Consider the following 21,213-nt stretch of genomic DNA (forward strand, 5'->3'; position numbering starts at 1 on the left):
GCACCAATTGAGGGGCTCCCAACCACAAAGATGCACACCCAGTGCTAGCCTCACAACTGACAAGGCTCACAGTGGTGGCAGTGTTCTCCACTGCAGGAAGGATGCTGCCCCTCCCTGTGAGCTCTTTCGGCTCTGGGGCTTGCAGTGGGGGCAGTATTGACTCTCAGTGGTGCCAGCATTCTTCCTGCTGCAAGCTCTGCAGCCAGGGAGCCCTGCAGTAGGGGCAGTGCAGGTAAGGTTGCCTCAGCTGTGAGCCCAGCTGAGCCTTGTCAGCTGTGGGACTCACAGCTGGAGGAGCTATTGCAGGGGCAGCCTGGTATTGTGATGCAGGGATTGTCCCCTGCATGGGCAGTAAGATGCAATGGGATCTAATGCACAATCCCATAGTTGTGCCTTCTGCCATGCACGTGACACAGCAGGAAGCATGATTGTGTGGATCATGCATTAGATCCCATTGTACCTTTTACCTACATGTGTTGATGGACCCACAGTGGCAAAGGGTGGAAGCTGAAAGGGAGAGTGAACTAGGCATGACCCAGGGTTTTTTCCTTTTGCACTTAGTCTTTAGTATTTCAGCAAATTTGCCATCTCTGGTCCACACTCATTTTTAGGACATGTTCGTCTGAAAGGTGGAGTGAAAGAATTGTGAAATTTCCTTTGGTATGTCTTTAGAACTGATCATTTTAAAAGTTTCCTAAAATACCAGGCTTATGCAGGTGGCATACCTTGTTTTTAGATTTTGTAAAAACAGAAGTCTAGATATGGAAGTGCCTTGATCTAGTACGAGAATATCTTATGCCAGATGTCTTCTGTTTAAAGCCATTACATGTTAAACAGTAGTTAAATAACATAGTAGCGTTTCCATTGTGCCTAGAATTTGTAGTATTTATTTAGTTAATAGCTGTTAACAATGTTGCTTAATAATAAATCTGTAACAATCACTAATGAAGATTCAATTTGTGTAAGAGCGAGCTGTACTGATTTAAAAGGCCACTAATATAGTACATAAGTGTTTTACCAATACTTTTAACCTGTTTGCAGGTTTGCTTGTAATGTTATTTGCATGAACTTGTGAAAACGTGTGATTTTCTGATTTAGTAGCCACACTTAAAGAGCCTGTTACCTAATTTAAAATCCGATTGCTGTTTTCTCAGTTATTTTTTAACTGATTACATCGTGCATTTATAAACATTTAACTTATTGGTACTTTCAAATTACAAAATCACTACTATAGCTCTGATCATTTGGGGTTTACTTGCTTGCTTGATATGTTCACTTTCAAAGTAGGGCTATATAAAAGTAGGGGTATTCACATGCCACTGAAACTGGTGCAGCAAAGATGGGCTGACCATCTTTCAAGAATGCCCAACACTCACCTGCCGAAGAAAATCTTCTACAATGAACTGTCAAATGGAGTACACTCTCACAGCGCACCAAAGAAGTGGTACAAAGACACCCTAAAGGTGTCCCTAATGAGTTTTGGCATCAACCCAGAGTCATAGGAGCAAATCACTTATGACTGTCCATCCTGGAGGTCATCAATCCAGAACAGAGCACTGGCCTTCAAACAGCAACACATGGTGGAAGCAATGAGGAAACGCTTGGCCAGGAAAATGAAAACCTTTCATACTGAGTCCTCATCACTTTCATGCCCCTGCTGCAGCAGATTGTTCAAGGCAAAGATTGGGTTTATAAATCGCCTACATACTCACGTGACCTAGCCTCCACCTGCCTCCTTTCTCTTTCCTCTCTTTTCTCCTTTTTCCATTTTTTCTCTTTTTTTTTCCTCTTTTCTCCCTCCCTGCTCCTTTCCCACTTCTTTTCTCTCTCCTTCCCTGCCCCCGCTGGATGCAGTTGTCTTTGCCTGTGAAGGACGAACAACATATAAAAAATGACAGGATGATGTCCCACTTGTGTGTCTTGGGCTTCTTTGCATAACACTTCTTTCTTTCAGCACTTAAGTGACTAATATGGCTAATTCACTCTATACTTAAATACAGCATGAGGTCAGAGACTTTACATTTATAACCAAGATCTGTTTGGATGATGCTACAGGTACTGAGTCTGCTGCTGGTAGAGTTTTCTAGCATTCTCTGTGGAAGAGCAGCATGTCAGCTGGTGCTGAGGGTTGTTGGGAGGCCTTCTCCTTCAAGAGCTTTATCTAGTGTTGAGGCTTGCCTGAAGGACAGCTGGCTGCTACTAGAGTGCAATAAAATGGATAACATGAAGTAGGAAAAGTGTTTGAAGAATAGCCTGGGATTGCTTGCTGAGGGAATGTTGCATTATTTTATAACATGGATATACAGCTTAGTAATATATCTGAATGTCCAGGGAGTAGCTATGGTAAGACCTTTTCCTAATGTGTCTGGGATGAAGTGTTCCAGAAAGCTTGTTAGAGATGCACCTTTATATAGTCACTTAATCACAGAGCTCACTTCATCAGACACGGTCAGCATTTGATAAAAGTGATGTCATTATCAGTTAATTTGATATTGGGTGAAGGTGACAAGATGGATGCTTGTTTTAATGTTTCTCTTTTCTAGAAAATGAGATTAATTTCGGGAAGCTTCTTAGCAGACCTGCCCCTGAAGGGACAACCCTGAGAGTAGAGGATCTTGTAAAGCAGTACTTCCAGACAGCAGAGAAGGTATCTCAGTTTCTTTGTTTTTAAGTTGTAGGTTTCATCTGTGAAATCTTAAGTTTTTGATATACTGAAAACATTGTTCCGTTAGTGATTCATGCATATCCTTTGCCTGTAACCCATAAATGTATCTGCTTGCTTTTTAATATGGGAGTATGTAAATAATTGCATTATGCTAAGAAATTAAATCATCACTGCAATAGGGTTTAATATGCATTTAATGATGGAAATAACATAATTTCACCAAAGAGATATTTTTTTTTTTTTTAAATGACCATTCGGTTTTCCTCTTGCAATTTTATTGTCCGAGTCTAGGAAGAATCGATTCAATAAACTGAGTGTGTTTAAAAGGCTATATGTCTGTGAGGAGAAAATGTTTTATAGAATCTAATAGAGTTCACTGAAGGTAGTTTTCTACTTCTTTTCTCTTTTTCTAAGCCTGAGGCACCTAAAATGAGTTTCTACAGCAGTATCTACTTCATGTGTTTGTAATGCACATATATTAAACTAAATTAACTGGGTGCCCTGAAGCTAATGTATAACTGTATCATAACCAAAAGAAAAATGATTTTCCTAGTTATAGTAAAGCAACTCTTTTCAAATCTAGAATACAAGCACATTGAATAAGAAACTTGTGAGATCTGAAATGCTGACACTTTGTTATTGGATGATTTTCGTAGGTCTAATTTTGCATGTTGAAAGTACTCCTTTGTAGTAAATATGCATGTGAGTTTTGCCCATAAGATGGTGAGTGCAGTGTAGGAGTGTTTAGTCTTTAGTGTCAGTACTGTAGAAACTAACTTATTCAAAGAGCCATAAACATGTAGACTACAGCCTACTTTATCCAGTGCTGTGACTTACTTACTCCTGCCTGACTTTAGACTAACATGGCTTTCTTGAAATTTGATGAAGACTGTCACAGGTACAAAAATTAAATGTAAACGATTTTGCTGCTTCTTGGTTCCTAAAGACGTACACTGGGATTAGCATTGTCATTTTGGGTATCTGTAATTCTCTGACCAAGAACAAATACATGAGATGTTAACCTTCATTCTTTGCATTTAAAATATTTATTTTGGCATATTGCTCTTCTGAGGAATAATTTGGCCACGTAATAGTTTTTGCTCTTTCAGGTGTGTTTGAGGGAAAGATGCTGTACTTTTCACCCATGCATTTTTTTTTTTCTTTTTACTTCCTCAAAGAAAGTGCAACTTTCACTTTTGACTGAAAGAGGAATGGGAGAAGCAGTACAAGAGTTTGTGGACAAAGAAGAGAAAGATGCTATAGAAGAATTGGTGAAATTTCAGTTAGAGAAAACACAGAGGTTTCTTAAGGAACGTCGTACTGATGCAGAGGAAGAAAAAATAGATGAGGAGGTTAGTAATGAATAACTACTTCCATGCTTAGGAACAACCAAGGCATAGACTAGAGTGGAGTTGTTCATCTAGTCCAATCCACTGTGCACATATGTAGGATGTGGTATTCCAGTACTATTCCAGACAGATACTTACCCTGAAAGCTGTCAGTGAAGGGGATTCCACAACTTTCCTGTGCACCTTGTTTCACTGTCCTACTGTTGTAACAGTAAAAAATTATTTTCCGGAGATTTAACCTAAATCTGCTTTGCTGCAGTTTAATCCCATTGCTTTGTGTCCTGCTCTCAGCAGTTAGTCTCACATTTTTCTTGATTTGCAGCCTGTCATGTTCTCCTCCCACCCACAATCATATTTTCATCAAACTAAATATATTTAGTCCTCTCAACTTTTCCTTGTACAGCTTGCATTTCAACCTCTTTATCATCTCTGTGCCTCACCTTTTGGATTCTCTACTTTTTCCACATTCTTGCACTGCAGAATTCAGAACTCCACACAATACTTCATCTGAGGCCTAACTAGTGCTTAGTAGAGTGGTATTATTACCATCTGCATCTTCTGTACTGTTAATACAGCCCAAGATTATACAGTAAAATCTTTGTTTTCCGGTGTTTAAGTAACCAGAGAACTCTATTAATCGGAATTTTCAGCCAGCTGGCTGGACGTGGGGAGGGGGGCTTGCATTCCACTGCTGCTGCCCACCACCCTGCCCTGGCTGCTCCGAGTGCAGCCACCATCTTCTGCCAACTCTGCATTATCTGCAAAATACTGCCAGGTTATTTCAGATAACTGGAATTTTTACGTAACCAACAATCCCCTTACCCTGGGAATGCTGGATAACAAAGATTATACTGTATTTACTAATTTTTTAATGGCCAGTTTTTTCTCCCTCAAGTTGAGTCAGTGATGCACCAAATCCTCATATTCTTCTCAGCCATGCTACTGTGTAGCCAATTATCTCCTGTCCTGTATTTACATTTGGCTTTTCTTCACTAGGTATAACACCTCTTATCACCTGTCTTTGAATTTCATTCTGTTGTCCAGTGCCCAATTCTTCTATTTACTACTAAGTTCCTTTAGAATTCTAATCCCATCATCCAAAGTGTTTGCAAGCCAGTGTTGTTTTTCCTGCAGACAAGATCAGCAAGCTCTCTCCTCCTGCATCCAAATCACTAATAAAACAAAATTAACTAGTATGGAACCCAAAACAGACCCCTGTGGAATCCTTCTTGAAACATTGTGCCATTCTGACATTGATCCATTGATCTCTCTGTTACACTCATCAGTAATAGTGTTGCTTCTGCCCCTCATGCAGCTGTGGATTGTTTCACAGATTTATTTTAACCTGGGGTGGACTAGATCAAAATAAACTACATTATTAAACTTTCTTCACTTTGATTATAGAAGAAAACTTTTACTTTGATTATAGAAGAAAACTTTTAAAACATCTTGGGTTTTCAGGTGCAACTTTATTACCAAGATGGGTAAAAAAATTTGTTTCATATTTGTAAAAAAAAAATATATATGTTGCTCTTTATGATCAGAGTAGCCTTCCTGGCAAAATGATGTTTTTCAATTCTGTTCAAAACGCGTCCAGTACAGGCAGTCTTTGACTTGCAGCGTTTTGAGTTACAACGTTTTGCACTTACAGTGTTTATAAATTGACAACTGTTTCAACTTTCTGATGTCAGTTTTGACTTTACAGCACTTGATCCAACACCACACCAGTGAACAAGTTCACTGCATCGCCCATCTCCCTGGAAAGGATCTGTCCAAATTTCCCTGGACACTTTTTTTTTTTAAGAAAGCAGACAAGACTCCAGAAAAACCTACAGCCAAGATTCCTGAGAACTCCAGCCAAAAACCCTTCCAAAAGTCCAACCAAGAGCCCTTCAAAAAGTCCATCAAAGTCACCTCAAAGAAGTCCTTCCAAATCAATATGATTGCTATTTACAATATAAATACCTTAATGTAGCTATATTACTCATCTATAATTGATTGAGTACAACATTCTGGGTTATTTTTGGTGAAAATAGCATATTAGACCGTGGTTCAGGAACCAATCCCCAATTTATAACATTGTTTTTCCTATGGGAAAATTGGTTCTGAGTTAAAATGTTTTGACTTAAGACGAGGATTTCAGGAACCAATTGTGTTGTAAGTCCAAGGACTGCCTGTATAAACCAAAAGATTGTGTGGATTACTTTCTGAAAGTGTAGTTTATTGTACCTTTTTAAAGCAAAGGCTCTTTTACTTGCTCACTTAATTTTAAATCAGGGGTCGGCAACATTTCCAGTGGCAGGCCAGATTAAGCCATCTTGGGTCTGAGGTGGGCTGGCACTAGAACTGCTTCTCCCTGCTACCTGGCGCTGTCAGGCAGAACTCCCTCCTCCTGCCAAACCCCTGCTGTCTAGTCTCATTGCAATGTGGTCAGGGCCTTCTGTTACCAAATGCTATCAAATCCACACGGGTTCATGGACCTTCGGGTGCTGATCCCTATTTTGGATGATGATATACAGAAAAAACTTTTTTTTAAACTTGTTTTCTATGATACAGGTGCGAAAATTTAGGGAGACCAGAAAAAAGAATACTGAAGAAGAGGATGAAGAAGTCCGGGAGGTAATTACCCTGAATTGCAAACCCAGTGTATATCAAGTACTTTGCATAGGAATATGGGACTATTAGTTTCTATTGGAACATAAATACGTTATTAGACTAGAAATATAATCAAGTCAGGAGTTGCTGCTACCCCATAATTCTCATTTTTAGTATATGTGGCATGCTAGCTCCTAAGTCCAGTAATAGTTATTTCTATTACTCTTTCATGTAGTTGCATCTGTGATTTAAGGTCCTGCCTAAATTAAAAAGGGGAATGAAGTTGACTTGGGCAGAGGACAGCTATACAAACAGATTACTGGAAATCCTGTACACTTCTCAGCAAAAGAGTGCTTTTTTACAAATACTAGGAGGGTCAAATCTACTTATGGGTCAGTTTTATCACTTCCGTAACACAATAAGCATAATGGTATCTGAGGACTTGCTACTTATTCCAGTTTAAGGAGGACTGGACCCTGATTTTTGTTAAAATTGAAAATGCAGATTTTAAAATTCAACCTACTCATCTTTTTTCCAGATTATATTTCATATTTTTTTCTTTCTCTGCATTTCCTTTGCCCCCAAACGTTGTTCTCTCATTCCTGTTTTATTTTTTTATTACTACATTTATTACATTGAAGGACAGCTTAGTCACGCAACTTATTTGCCTTTGAGGCTTAACTATTTGCTGCACACACTTGAAAGTAGAAAAATAACCATATTATGACAGAGAGAAAACATTTCAAACTATTGTGTGGTATGGTCACCTAATAATAAACTCTGAAACAGACTATTATAAAAAATAGTTTTGTAGACTTTGAAAAGAAGAAAAGTGTTTCATAAGCAATCCTGGCTTTGTATACTAAATGTGACTGCGGCATGACTAGGAAGAAGATTTCTGTTTTCTAAACTGATTTACACCACAACTTGATGCCCTTTAGTTGTTGTTATTGGTCCCAAAACTGGGATGGTATGACCATGTCATTACTAATCAACCCTGATGTACTTCCTTACTAAAATTAAATATTCTATATTTATCATTCACTTCAGGCAATGACCAGGGCTAGAGCCCACCGATCTCAGGAAACTGTTCACACCACTTTCTCTAGTGATGATGAACGTATGGACACGAGAACAATGGAACAAAAAGGTAGCGATGATTCAGATGATGGGTTCTCCATCTCTGCAACAACCAGCAGAGGAAGAGGGCGAGGAAGGGCTCGAGCAAGAGGTACAAGAGGACAAAGTGCAGCCACAAGAGGAGTGTCTCGAAGAGGAAGAGGTTAGTAGTTATGTTTTTTGTCTTATAAGTATTAGAGGTTTCTGTTGCAAGTTTTTTCAATGTTGCCCTAAAATGATGTGTAGCTTGGCTGTGTCTGATTATGCACTTTAAAGAGTATCATTCCTTCCCTTTGTTAAAAGCTGCAATAAGGCCCCAGTTGTACAAATGGATTTGCTTGATGCAAGCCTGTTTTTACCAGGCTCAGTATGGATGCCTTGGGGAGCCTGTGTTAGCGGATATGATAACAGGATCAGATTCTATGATTTGAAAGGAGGATGAATATTTTAAAAAATGAAGTGGTTAGGGAACCACAGGTTGGAAGACACTGTGCATGTCTACATGTGCATTTACTTTGGCATAAATTTAACGTGGTGTAAGCTAATGTGGTATAAACCCTTTTGGACCGGGGTCTACACATGCATCGATTAGGGAGCACATTAGCACCCAGTTTCTTGCAGCCCTGCACTAGGCCCCTGGCATCACCATGGGGGGAGCTCTAGGCTCCAGCTGCAGCTGCCAGCACCCAGTAACCATCTTCAAAAGCCAGCCCCACTCTCTGCTCTCTGGCCAGCCCTTTCCTTGCCCAAGAGCAGTGTGCCAAGCACAGGGACAGTATACAGCAGCTCTTTCCTTGGCTACTATGCTGCCCTGTCCTATAGCTGCTTCATCCCCTGCCCCTGGCAGTGATGGCTAGCACTCCTGCTAGCCCGCTGTGCTAACTCACCTGACCCACAGCTGTCTTGCCTCACCCGGCTCCCCTATGCACAGTGATCGCTTGCCTGGTTACTGCTGCCACTGTTGCCAGCAGGGACACCAACAAAGGGCTCCATGATGCCACCGCAGGGGCTGCTGACACCCTCCTGGGTCTCTAGCCCCGTTGCCTCTGGGCCTGGTACTTTTTTGGCTGTGCATCATCCAGCACACTTGGATGACAAGCCATGGTTTCTGCATGACCTGGGCCACCTTCCAGGACCTGCTCCAGCCCCACCTAGAGCAGTAGGAAATAGGCATGTGCTCGGCCCTCCCCACAGACACCCAGATGGCCCTTTCTGTGCTGAAGCTGCCCATACCCGCCAGCCTCCGGGTACATCAGACACCTGTTCCAGCATGGGCAAGGCCACCTCTTTAGAACTTGTAATTATTGTGGGTATGGTAGACCTGTGAACAAAACTGAACATTGATTACTTTCTCTACAGGAAATACTAGCCAGGAGTCATCCAGTAGCAGTAGAACTTACAAGCCTATTGCTACGCCTACCAAGAATATGTCTATCTTTGATGGTACGTTCAAAATCAGTACGGCATCAGCATTTTTCAGCCTCCCCCATAGTTACCTACTTGCAAAAAGCCATAATGAAGTTAACTGCTTTTATGATGCAGTATCTTGTTGCCTTTCCTTTCCAGTAGTCAGAATTCAGCCATTGCAAGGAGATTCTTTTGGCTGTCATGAAGTGGAATAATAAAGTGTGAATGGGGTTCAAATGAAAGTTGAGGGTTTCCACTACCATCTTTCAACTCCATTTAACCAAATGAAATAAATTTCTTAGGGTATAGACAGGCATGACATTTCAAGCATGTGAATCTTTGAAACACTTTAAAGGGCAAGCTGAACAGATGCTCATGCCTTCTGAAGTCCTCCAAATATGATCTTGTAGGAAACACGTAGAATCTAATGGATGAAAATGTCACTAAGCACTAATGAGTGCAAATAAGCCAAGCTTTATAACAATACTTGTGGACATGTGGCAGATGCAATGGTGAAAATGCTAGGATCCCAATTGTTAGATGAGGATAAATCTAGAGCAACTCTCGTAAAGAAAACAGTATTCATGTTTACCCAGTGTAGGTCAGATGAGGCTTGCTGCCCTTGAAAAGCACATTTTTTCTCAATTACAATTTTAAACCAAAATCTGTTTCACTAAGTACACTGTGCTAGCAGTCTTCAAAATTGTAGCTTTCCACAGCTTTCTGCTGTTTAAAGTTACAAACTGTATCATTAATTTTTACAAATCTAATTACTTCATAACTTTAAAAAATATTTTAAAATTGTTTTTGTGCTTAAAACATTAACCTTGTTATCTAATGGCTACATTTTTATAATTATATTGAATACAGTAAATACATTGCTATCAGTTTTAGTTTTCATCTGCTCCTCACTTCCTGGTCTCATTTTTTGTAAGTATTCTGGAAGTATGTTATGTGGAACAGCAGCATTAATACTAGATCTTCTGAGTGGCTTTTTCTGCCTTCATTCACAGAAGTGGCTCATTTTAGTTTTCAAAATTCACTCTTCTAAAGAACTTTAATATGAGATAATTTCAGTATTATATGTGAAAAGTGTCTTATTTGATTTTTATTTTTATTTTATATTTATATAATTTTAGTATCTAAGTGCTTTCTCTATTTTAATATATGGGTCTTCTGCACCTCTGCTGACAGTAATAAGAGGCTAGGCCATTGTTGGAGTAGCTCTCAGAAGTGGACTGGATTTTTCCATTTTTAATTGAAACAAGACAGCAGCATATGGGTTTGACATTGCATTCATAAAACTCTCTTTTGAATTGGTACAGTCTTCAATATTGCATTGCACGGACCCAGTCCTCCAGGCGGTTTTGAGGGAAGAGCCATTATTCCCACACAGGACCTCACATTCTTGCAGACTTTCCATGGGCTCTCACATCACAAGTTTTAAACTTCGCTTTATTATTATCCTCTACTCAGACATTTTAGCATTTTTCTCAGTCTTTGGAAGTTTATGTGGAAATTATTTTTAAAGAGCCTCACAAGTATATATGAAATGGCCTTTCTTTTGACCAGACAAGGTTAACGGTAAAATCTTAGCACAGAATCTTTTTTTTTTTTTTAAAGTCTAAATGTCTTGTGAATATGGTGGATGGGATGGTGCTGGATAAAAAATAATGATAGGTTTGACAAATTGGTAATGTCCAGGGATCCTGGTTTTCTCTGATTTAAAAAAAAAAAACCCCAATTTTCAATTTAAAAAAGTAACCCAAAATCCACATTTTTTCCATGATTAAGGTTTTCATTTTAATAATTGAAAACTGTGGATTTTATATTTCTTATTTTAAACTGAAAATTGGGGGTTTTGTTTTGTTTTTTTTTATTGGAGAAAACCAAGATCCCTGGCATGTCAAACGTGAGAAACTTTTAATTCCTCCTTCAAGTCTTGTACCTATGGTTTCTACTCTTGGTGTACATGCACCCTTGCATAGGGATTCAGAATATTTTTAACTGGAAATATCCACAGTCACTTCCACATCCATTATGTCCTCATGCCCCCTCAAGGGCATGAAGAGCAGAATACCCCTATCTGCCACTCTGTTTCTTTCTAGCACTCCTTAGCAAACTCAGAAGGATCATGTTTTTAGCTTACCTTGATTTGATAGGTGGTTGTTCTGTAGGCATTTTGTTGATAAAAGACTCTGCTAACTCATTGGCAATAAATAATAGAGTTTTTACAAAGTAGAGGTAGTATAAGAAATAACCAGGGCCAGGGTTTTTTAATACGGTTGAGCTCAGGTCACCAGGGTTTATTACGGAAATGATGAGGACCAGATTCTATTCCAACTCCTTGAGTAAGTCATCTTAAGCACCGAAGTGTCACTATTCTACCCCAATTTGAAAAAAGCAGCAAGTGCATAAGTGGACTTAGTGACTCCAGGGGGTGGGTGGTCCTCATTGTTTTGGGTTTTTTTTGTTACTGTCATAGAATCATAGAAAATTAGGGTTTGAAGGGACCTCCAGAGATCATTTAGTCTAACCCCCTGTTCAGAGTAGGACCATCCCCTGCAAGATCATCCCAGCCAGGGCTTTGTCTGTCTGGGTCTTAATAAGATCAAAGGATGGAGCTTCCACCATCTCTCTGGGTAACCTGTTCCAGTGTTTTACTGTCCTCCTAGTGAGAAAATTCTTCCTGATATCCAAAGTAAACTTCCCTTGCTGCAACTTGAGACTGTTGCTCCTTTTTTGTCAGTCATAAGGATGAAATGAGAGTATTATAAAATTAATTGATTGGGATAGAATGACATTTAGTCACCTACAGCATCTAAGCCACTTAGATGCCTTATAATAGAATCATAGAAAAATGGGGCTCAAAGGGACTGTAGAACATCATTTTGTCCAACTCCCTGCTAAAGGCAGGATCATTCCTCTCTCAGACTGTCCTGTACAAGTGTATGTCTAACCTGTTTGTGAAACTTCATGAACAACCCTTTTGTACAGCTACCAGTTACAAATCCCCAAAACACCATGCTGTGCCACAGGGGCTGGAGGTACTCTCAATGTGATGCTGCTACAAGGACAGGAAGTAGTTTGTTAAAATATGTTTGAGAGATCCAAGGAAGAGGACCATGCGTCTGATGCAGAGAAAGGCAAAAACCCCCATAGTCCATTTCTGTGGGTCCTCTATTAACACTGGGCTCTCTGCTAACCAGTCAGGGGGAACTCCTAACAGAAGATGCAAAGAAGATGCATCTGCTCAACAGCTATATTGCCTCAGTCTTCACAAAAAAAAAAAAAATTAAGCTGCAGCCAGACACCTAATGAGGATTATCTGGATAAGGAAGGGGACAAGCTGAGGGAGGAGCTAACGAGACAGAGAACTTTTGTTGGGTCTGAATGAATTCAAGTCATCAGGGAAGGATGGACCTCATCCTAGGGTACTGAAAGATTTGGCAGAGTTCTTTCAGACCCCTTAATAATGATCCTCATGAGGTCATGGGAGATTGGCCAGGTACCAGAGGACTGTTAGAGCAACGGGGGCCAGCCTTTATGACAGGTGTGCTACAGATTCGTCCCTTGCCCTCCCCAAGGGCCATTCAGATCCCCTTCCCCTGTGTGACAGGTCCACACCTGACGTAGCCACTGCTGGGCTGTGGGCATGCCCTGGTCACCTGGTCATGTTGCACCTAGCTCTCTCACACACCACAATTTTGTTGTTTTTCCAGATGAACCTTCACTTGCGAGGAGGTGGTATCTAGTTCTCTGGCAGCCCTGGTGTGATCATGTTGATATAGCTTCTGTGGGGCTCCTCTTCCCCTTTATATCCCACCCCTTTCTGCTTGGGTGTTATAGCCAAACTCTAGTGACGAGTTGGGCGGCAACGTGATTCTGTTTTCTTTAGATGCCCAATGAGCATCAGATCTGCGTACACTGTGCCTGTGACTCTATCTTGGGACTTACAGCCAAACAGATAATATAACATAAATAGCTTGTGCCTGTCAGTCAGGCAGGGCAGTGACACCTTGGTGCACTGAGCTACCCCTCCTACAGCATGGGTTTAGTTTGGTGCTCTGGGCACCACTTCTGACCCACCAGGTTGAGCTCCCTATGCCTTCTGGCAGGTTGCTCCTATCATGTGGGCTCTTCCTTTTCTTGTATCTGGCAGGGTATAGTGCAGTCCTGGATCAGCCTATGCTGCATCTGAGCACAGTCCATTCTCCCACCAGTTGTCTGTTCGACAGGCATGCCTGCTGCTTCCACTGTACTGGAGAGCCACTTTGCTGTGGCTCCTTCAGCTGTTCCTCTTCCCAGTTCCTTGGAGGTGCCCTCTCTCTTTCCTGTTTGACCTTGGTCACCCAGCATGGGATCTTAGGTGATGGTCCAGTCACAGCAGCATCTGGGGCAGGGTTCTTCCCACGCCCCAGTCCCATGCCAACCACCTGGAGCTCAGTATGTCGGCAGCTCGGGCATGGCGCTGTCACACCTGCCCAATGTGCTGCTCTGCTTTCTGGGGGGAGTCTGTTCTCCCTGCTTGACTTGCTGCTTTATTTTCTGCTGCTTGCCTTGCCTGCCTCTGCTGCCTAGCCCCTCCTTCATCTGCTGCATGACATCACGCGGACTGTCTGTGATATTTGTGGCCACCACTGTTCCAGAGGCCCTCCACACCGCAACTGTCTAAGACTCCCTAACTCACTGCAGGAATAATCAGGTGCCCATGCTGCCTACAAAAAGAAGCAAGCAAGATCATTTAGTGCTGACTTTAGGCTGACTTGGTGAGAGAGTTTTGATACATTCCACAGACATCAAGAACTTTGCTACAGTAACAACACATGGTCTAAAATATCTCATATGTATGGAACCCCCATTAATTGCTGGTTGAAAATATCTGCAAATCCAGTTTTTGGTTTACAACTTTGTGTTAAAGATGTATCTACAACTTCATTTTGAGTTTAGAAAATCAGTCAGCCTGTGAGCATCTCAGTGCATTTGGGCATCCAAATACGCATTTAGTCCAAGTGTTCTTGAACATAGTGTTGTTCATATAGCAGTGCTGATTCACTTCCTAATCTGATTAACATTTTCTGTCCAAGAGTACTGCACAGTATCAGCGATACAAAAGGTCTAGGCACTGACCAGGAAGATAGGTGTATTTGCTATGAATATATTTGTTGTCTTGGATAGTATGGTAGATGGGAATGGGGAAATCAGTGGTTAATTCAGTTTTGATGTCTTGTGCTACAAGTATTAGATTCATGATGCCTTAGTATAGAAAGCATGCAACGTAAAATACAGGAAAAAAATTGCCTAGATTACTTAAAATAAGAGCACTGCAAATACGTTCTGACACATTATATAAATGGAACTTGTGTTCAATAGCTCTTATTTATCAGTTGAACACAATGTTTATTGATATAGTCACAATTTTAAAGTACTTTGGAAGCATACCAGTGCCTCAATCATTATAATAAAATACATTCTAAATACCTATATATTTTGGCATTTGATTTTGTTTTTATCGTACAAAATCAGAGCTCCTCCTGCTCCCTTAGCTCACCAGGATATGGGCCCAGTTGTGTGTGTATAAATAAATAAAATGCACACATGCACATACATATATTAGTGGCGTTTCATTTTAATCGTGGAGAAACGTGGACTTTGGGGGGCTTAATCAGAAAAGTTGGGATTTTTAAACAGAAAAACAGAATCCCTGATGATTATGTGGAGAAGTGATATAGTCCAGTAAATGACCATTGTATGTAAAATGGTCTTATTTCAAAACCTCTGTTACTTTCTGAAACACCCTTGTACATTTCCCTAACTTTTGTCCTCTTTATCTTGAACAGTGTAATTAAACTTTTCTCAGCCAGAATAGGAAGCTTCTGATAATGGCAGATTTCTTTTCAGTTTTCTGACCCCAGCAAAGACTCAGTTGCTACGTTACTTCAGAGAAGATCTAATCCTGCTTAATTTTGATTTGTCATGGAAGAAACTGTAAAGCAAGTCTGAAGGTGGAACGTTGTGTGAAATGACCTGATCATGTAATAAATTATGGGTATTTTAGATCGCTGTTTCTCAACCTGTGGGTTGCCAGAATATTTGAAACGGTTGCGAACAGACTTTAAAAATGGATTAACAACCTTTAACAATGGATTCTCCTTTAAAAGAGACAAACATGGGAAACCATGGCTTTTCCCTTGCAGGCTGGCAGAGTTCCAGACTGCAAGGGGTTGCTTTGTGCCCTCCATGCCTCACACACATCTCCTTGCCCCATACACACCCCCTGCCCCACACACTGGGGAGGCTGGGGCCTGGGCAGGGAGGGGAGGCAGCAGCTCGGGACTGGCCATCAATGTTTACAAATGGGCCCTGGTACAAAAATGGTTGAAAACTACTCTTTTTAGATAACACTTGTGATGTGTTTTCATGTCCTTTATTTTAGCCTTTAAATCTTCAAGGCAACAGCCTTCTCGGAATTCATCTGCTAAGAATTACTCAGAGGTGAGAAAAACTATCTTGTAAAGTTGCAATACTGCTGCCTTTTTGTAGTGTTCTAATTATCTACCCTTTTCAAGCAAAAACAAAAATATTTGTTTATTAGATGTATATGCTGCCCAAAAAATGCTCAGGGAAGCTTACAATAAAAGACAAAATCATAGAAAATTAGGGCTTGAAGGGATCTCAGGAAGTCCAGCTTCCTACTCATAGCAAGACCACCCCCAACTATATCAGTCAAGGATTTGTCTAGTGGGGTCTTAAAAACCTTCAGGGTTGGAGATTCCACATTGAGTCTTATAAAAACAGAATAAAATATTAATATAAAATTAGTATAACAAAACACCACCTCTAAATACCCCAGAGATCAAAAACAGTCCATGCCCTCCCGCACCCCACCCTCTTCTGCTCCACTTCCTCTTGCCTAGGAGGACATCTGGCCCTGCCCAACACAATCTCACTTCCCAGCCCTTGTTCATTTCCTCCATAATAGGTAAACATTTTCTTCTAATTTTTTTTCTCCCATCCTTATCAATTCCTACTCTCCTGCTTCATAATTCGTAGAGACTTTGCCTCTCCCAAGCCCATGCCTGCATCTCTCACTGGGAAGCTGTTGCTGTTTACAAAATGTACTCATCCTCCCCTTTTCCCAAAGAAGCACGATAAACTTTCTGTCCCTTGAGCTTCACACTTCAGCAGGGTCTACCCTGGGCCACAGTACTAGCCAAAAGCAGTAGATATTAAATATAATTTGTTTTATATTTTTCCAGGACATTGTAGATGATGACTCAGATGTGGAAGAAATTCCTTTTACTGCTTCAAAAGTAAATCAGAGGTTGGTACATTTATTTTTATAATGGCTTAAGGACTTTTGGAGGTCTTGTAAACCATTCTGGTATGTTGCATATTTATTGGATCACAGCACTTCATTTTTGTCACTATCTATAAAGGGCTCCATTAGCTGAAATTCACTTTTTATTCATTAGAATTTATCATTTTTATTTCTAATCACATTTCACTAAATTTAAAAGCAAAAATAAAAATTATGATATATGACATGCACAGGCTTCATAGTGTTTCAGAGATCTGAATTTCATTTTTTTAAACTATCACAACGGATTTCAAGGCCGCTTACAGATGTGAAAAAAAAAAACAAAACAAGACTGCTTTTCTTTTAGCTTGGGGTACTCCCATGCCAAGCACAGTGCATGCCCAGAAGAGGCATCATATTAGCTGGACCTGGCTCGCCCAATATCTGTATAGATTACATGCTTCAGCAGGGCTTTATGGTGCTTTTATCTATAGCTGATTGAATCTACAAAGAAGATCAGATATTTTTGTTGTTGTTAGGCCAGCTCCTATTGTTTTTATTGGGATTTGATGGGTACTGGTGAAAATCTCACCAGGTTAGTATGTGGCCCAGCTGGGAGTTGGTCTCTTCTGAAAAACTGGCACCACCTAATCTTCAGCTAACAGGCAGCTGATTTTCACTCTTTCATTAATACCTCACTTGTTACATTAAGTATATGCATTTTAACAGGAGAGGGGGAACTACAAATAATGTTTTTATAAGATCTGGTCCAGTCACTCGGGAAATTCACTGGAACATCTGGTATGGGTGCCATGTTCTATTATGATTTTATATGTGTTTCTGTTTATAACCATCAAGGGTGTCAAGTACATCTACATCCAGCAAAACAGATTCTCAAAGCCTGATGAGTAAGGGAGTTGATTTTGAATCGGACGAGGTACAGTATGCTTTTTGTCGTCAGTTTTTGCAACTTATTATTGCTTTGCAAGTTACTTGACTAAAGATATGTAGTCAGAATAATAGCTAATATTTAGTCAGGATTTTTTTTGTATCTATTTCTAATAGTACTATGTTGTCTATTAAAATTAAGTAAACTAATTTTGCAGTTTAACTCTTCTAGCTCTTAGGAGCCAAAAAAAAGCCATAACTGCGGTTCATAAACATGCAAGTTAATATTTGGCAACCCACATCCAAAAAGAAACGGACTTGTTTCCATATGTACATTTACTACAACGTAGATTCATTCAGTGCTTTTTGCAGAATACTTGTCTATGTTAGGGTTTAAATTGCGGTACATCATCTTAGTTTCTAAGCAGCTGATGCTATTGCAGTATCACAGTACATAGTTAATTGTGATTATTAGTATACAAGAAAATAAGAGTATGCCATAATTTAATTCCGGGATCCCCCAAAAATATAGTTACGTGTACCTCCTGCCGTGAGCTCATTTGGAAACTGATTTGATTTTGGAATAATTATTCCAGTCTAGTTAACTCTAGCCTGATTTACTGTCTTACTTGGAACGTCATTGTATTTACAGTTTGTCCATGAATTGCATTTATATTCAAAGTAATAAATAAGAACTAAGAAAACGAAATAATTAAACCTACCTACTGGAAAAAAAGATTAAATAAAATGACCTACCAGTGCTCTAAATTGATCTTGTAATAATTTTATTTTATTCAGCACTTTTTAGTATTTAAAAAAAAAACCTATTTACCTTCTTAAATTACAGGATGAATTTGACCCCTTCAAAAACACCACTGCATCAAGAAGAAATAGAAGATGATTCTGGTTTCATTAAATAAAAAGATATTGCCAAAATTGTGAAGAAATAGGAAATAAATATGCAATGTTTTATATAGCATTTTACCATAAATTATTTTTGCCTTAATGTTTTACTCCTTGTGTGAAATAGTAGTTCTTAGTGATACTGTGAATGCAACGTGATTTAGGTGTTGCATTATTAAATGTCTAACAGTAAAAAAACTACTTTTTGAGAGAGAATCCCTAGAGTATTTCAAAATGTTTACTTTGTAAAACTTCTTAAGGTTTGTTTGCATCACTGGAATGTATATAAAAGAATTCTGCCTTCCACAAAATGTATTAATCTTTTTTGAATTTTATAGAGGAATAAATTAGAGTAATGGTGCTTGACCTATGTGTGACCCGCAGGCCAGATCCAACCCCCAAAGTGATTGGATCTGGCCTACAGCACAGGGGATCAATGCCTGGCACATGTCCTGCCCTGCCCTACACTGTTCTGCTGATCTCTGCAGTTCTTCCTGCTTTTACTTTCCCTTCTCCCCTAGGGCAGGTGTAGTTTACTCTTTCATTCCTCTCCCTCTGATACAGGCAGCCACTTCCCTCCCCTGCTGGAGGGGAATGGTGGCCTATGATGCAGTTGGATCACAAGTACATGTGCCACTGCTTTAAAGGTTGAGCACCACTGACTAAGAGCAATATGCGAAGTTTTGCAGGCATAATGGGAATTGCTTTCTTTTTTTTGCAGTAAGAGTAGAGAAGCCTGAGGACCCAAAATGCTACTTGTAGTGTTAAAAGTATTACTGCCAGACTTAGACATATTTTTAGCTTTCTGTGAGAAACTACACTATATCTATTGCAAAATATCACAAAATATAGAAATGCTTTTTTTGCTGTGCAGTTCTAGAAAATGCCAGAGGCTTTAAGTTGACTTGGGCTGGTTACTTCTGTCACTCGAATGAAATATGTAGGATAGCTGTTTAAATGAGATTCTCAGAGAAGTCAACATGAGTTTTGCTTACATAAAGATTGAGGCATTAAGACAATACTGGGCAAAATGGACTTACCTTTTCTTTTCTAGCTGATATTTTTTCCTACATCTCTTCTCTTCTTTTTCAGTATTCCCACTGAAACATCACAGTTTTCAGCAGAGCTCTCTTCCAGTGGGACAAATTCTAGACTAGAATAATATGATCACAGCATGAAACCACTGTAAGGTCACTTCTGATAATTTTTTACTTCTTTCCAAGTGACCTATCACATTGAAATATCTGAGATACTGCTAGTATAGCCTTCAATGGTTTAGCACTGATAATGTGCAAAGCCTTCATGGCTTTCATTGGGCTGTATGGTTCATTAGTCCCCCTGACTGCCCCCCCCCAGTTGGATGTTGGGAAGCACTACACTACATACAGTAATTATCAGGGGAAATACAGAAGCTTGGACAGTTCCTGAAGTAAGGTGGAGCTTTACAGCTGTGTTACCTTGGCTCTGCCATCATGGGTCTGCATTTGATTCTGCAGCTATGAAACCAAGTAAACTTTTGAGATCTGGAGTACTTTGTGGAAATCATCAAATACTGAACGTAGCCCACAAGGTATTAAAAGATTTGTAGAATTTACAAAGCACTGTTCCTTTGGGGCAGTAGTGCTCACCTGTTTGGCCCCATGGGCCGGATCAGTGGTGCAGGGTCAGTCCAGCTGCCTGCCTACCAGATCTGGTCTGTTGGATAGATCCTACATGGAGTCAGTGTGGCTCTGCACTACCTGCTGCTCTGATTCAGCCCCGTACCGGTACATGGTCATGCTATCTGGCTCGCAGAACTCCCCCAGTTCTGGAAATTTGGGAGCAGGGGAGTGGCAATGCCGCCACTCTTCCACCACCAGATTTCTGGACTGTTGAGGAGCCCTGCAAGTCATTTTGGGGAATGAGGAAACGAGCTGATGGTCTGATTCTTCTTCCCATTCACAAATGGCTGTCCTTGTGCAGCAGTCTTGCCTGTCAGATAGACCTAGCAGAGAATTTTATAGCAGCAAACAGAGACTTTTGGGGGGAGCTAGATGCCAAAAGCTTTCTAACTTACATTCAGTCTAATTATGAATAATGTTTACCAGATGTAAGTTAAAATGTTTCTTTCACAAAAAGCCATTTACAATGTTATGTAAACGGTAGATGTCAGCTGTATGGCTCTGCTAATTATCTGCATTAGATCAGAAGGATTTACATTTTATATATCTTGCTAGCTAAATAAAATTTCCTACTGAAAATAAATAGATTCCTGATTTATTTAAGCAAAAAATGTCATAAAAAAGCATGGTTGAATGGAGCTCCTTTTTTTCTTACAGTCCAGGCACGCCCCAGGTCATCAGGGAACTAACACTGAATCTTTTAGGTGGTTTGTCTGTTTCTATATGGGATCAAATGCTTTCCAGTGTTTCTCTTCATCATTGTTTTTAAAATAAGGTTTCCTTACCTAGTTGTAATTCATAGTGGGTGTATGTACACTACTAGAACATATTACCCTTCTCAAATTTCACTAGAGAACACAAAGTTATTACCTGGTAATGCTACAGGACATAAAGATAAACCTGCCTAATATTTAAAAAAAATAACAGTTTCTTAACAGTTCTAGATATACATGCTTTTATATAAAAATGCTGACTGATGGTGTAGTCTGTTTTGGTCTAGTAATAAAGACAAGGCCTTCTCAGAAACTTCTCAGTGATGTATTCAGCATTACTCAGGGCATCTCCTGTTCTTTAAAAAGTTAATAAAAGCCCAAAGAGATTCTAGCGATATTTATATTCACTGATGGCACAGTGAATGGCAACTATTCCCAGATGGCACACACCAACTGTAGAGGCTTCCTCAGCCTGATGAAGGGTTTTTAAACCTGAAAGCTTGCTAAAAAATTTTTTTTCCAACTATTTCAGTTGGTCTAATAAAAGATATTGGATTCACCCAAAGGACCTTGGCTACCTTATTCCTGTGATGTATTTAACAGGCTGAATCAT

General features: G+C 39.9%; 1 protein-coding gene across 2 annotated transcripts in view; it reads left to right on the forward strand.

The window, feature by feature from the left end:
• Positions 1 to 21,165, forward strand: part of MRE11 (MRE11 double strand break repair nuclease) — a 38,672-nt gene extending 17,507 nt beyond the window's left edge. For both annotated transcript variants that reach the window (XM_090030526.1, XM_090030533.1), the window contains exons 11-19: positions 2,544 to 2,647; positions 3,844 to 4,017; positions 6,571 to 6,633; positions 7,660 to 7,891; positions 9,088 to 9,171; positions 15,572 to 15,630; positions 16,395 to 16,459; positions 17,294 to 17,372; positions 18,171 to 21,165. In XM_090030526.1, the coding sequence (XP_089886652.1) occupies positions 2,544 to 2,647; positions 3,844 to 4,017; positions 6,571 to 6,633; positions 7,660 to 7,891; positions 9,088 to 9,171; positions 15,572 to 15,630; positions 16,395 to 16,459; positions 17,294 to 17,372; positions 18,171 to 18,224 (914 nt within the window). In that variant the 3' untranslated portion in view covers positions 18,225 to 21,165. The remainder of the gene's footprint in view (positions 1 to 2,543; positions 2,648 to 3,843; positions 4,018 to 6,570; positions 6,634 to 7,659; positions 7,892 to 9,087; positions 9,172 to 15,571; positions 15,631 to 16,394; positions 16,460 to 17,293; positions 17,373 to 18,170) is intronic.
• Positions 21,166 to 21,213: the final 48 nt, after the last annotated feature.

This window comes from Crocodylus siamensis, chromosome 1 (genome assembly GCF_052110815.1).
Source record: "Crocodylus siamensis isolate JL-2025a chromosome 1, ASM5211081v1, whole genome shotgun sequence".
In the NCBI taxonomy this organism is placed as follows: Eukaryota; Metazoa; Chordata; order Crocodylia; family Crocodylidae; genus Crocodylus; species Crocodylus siamensis.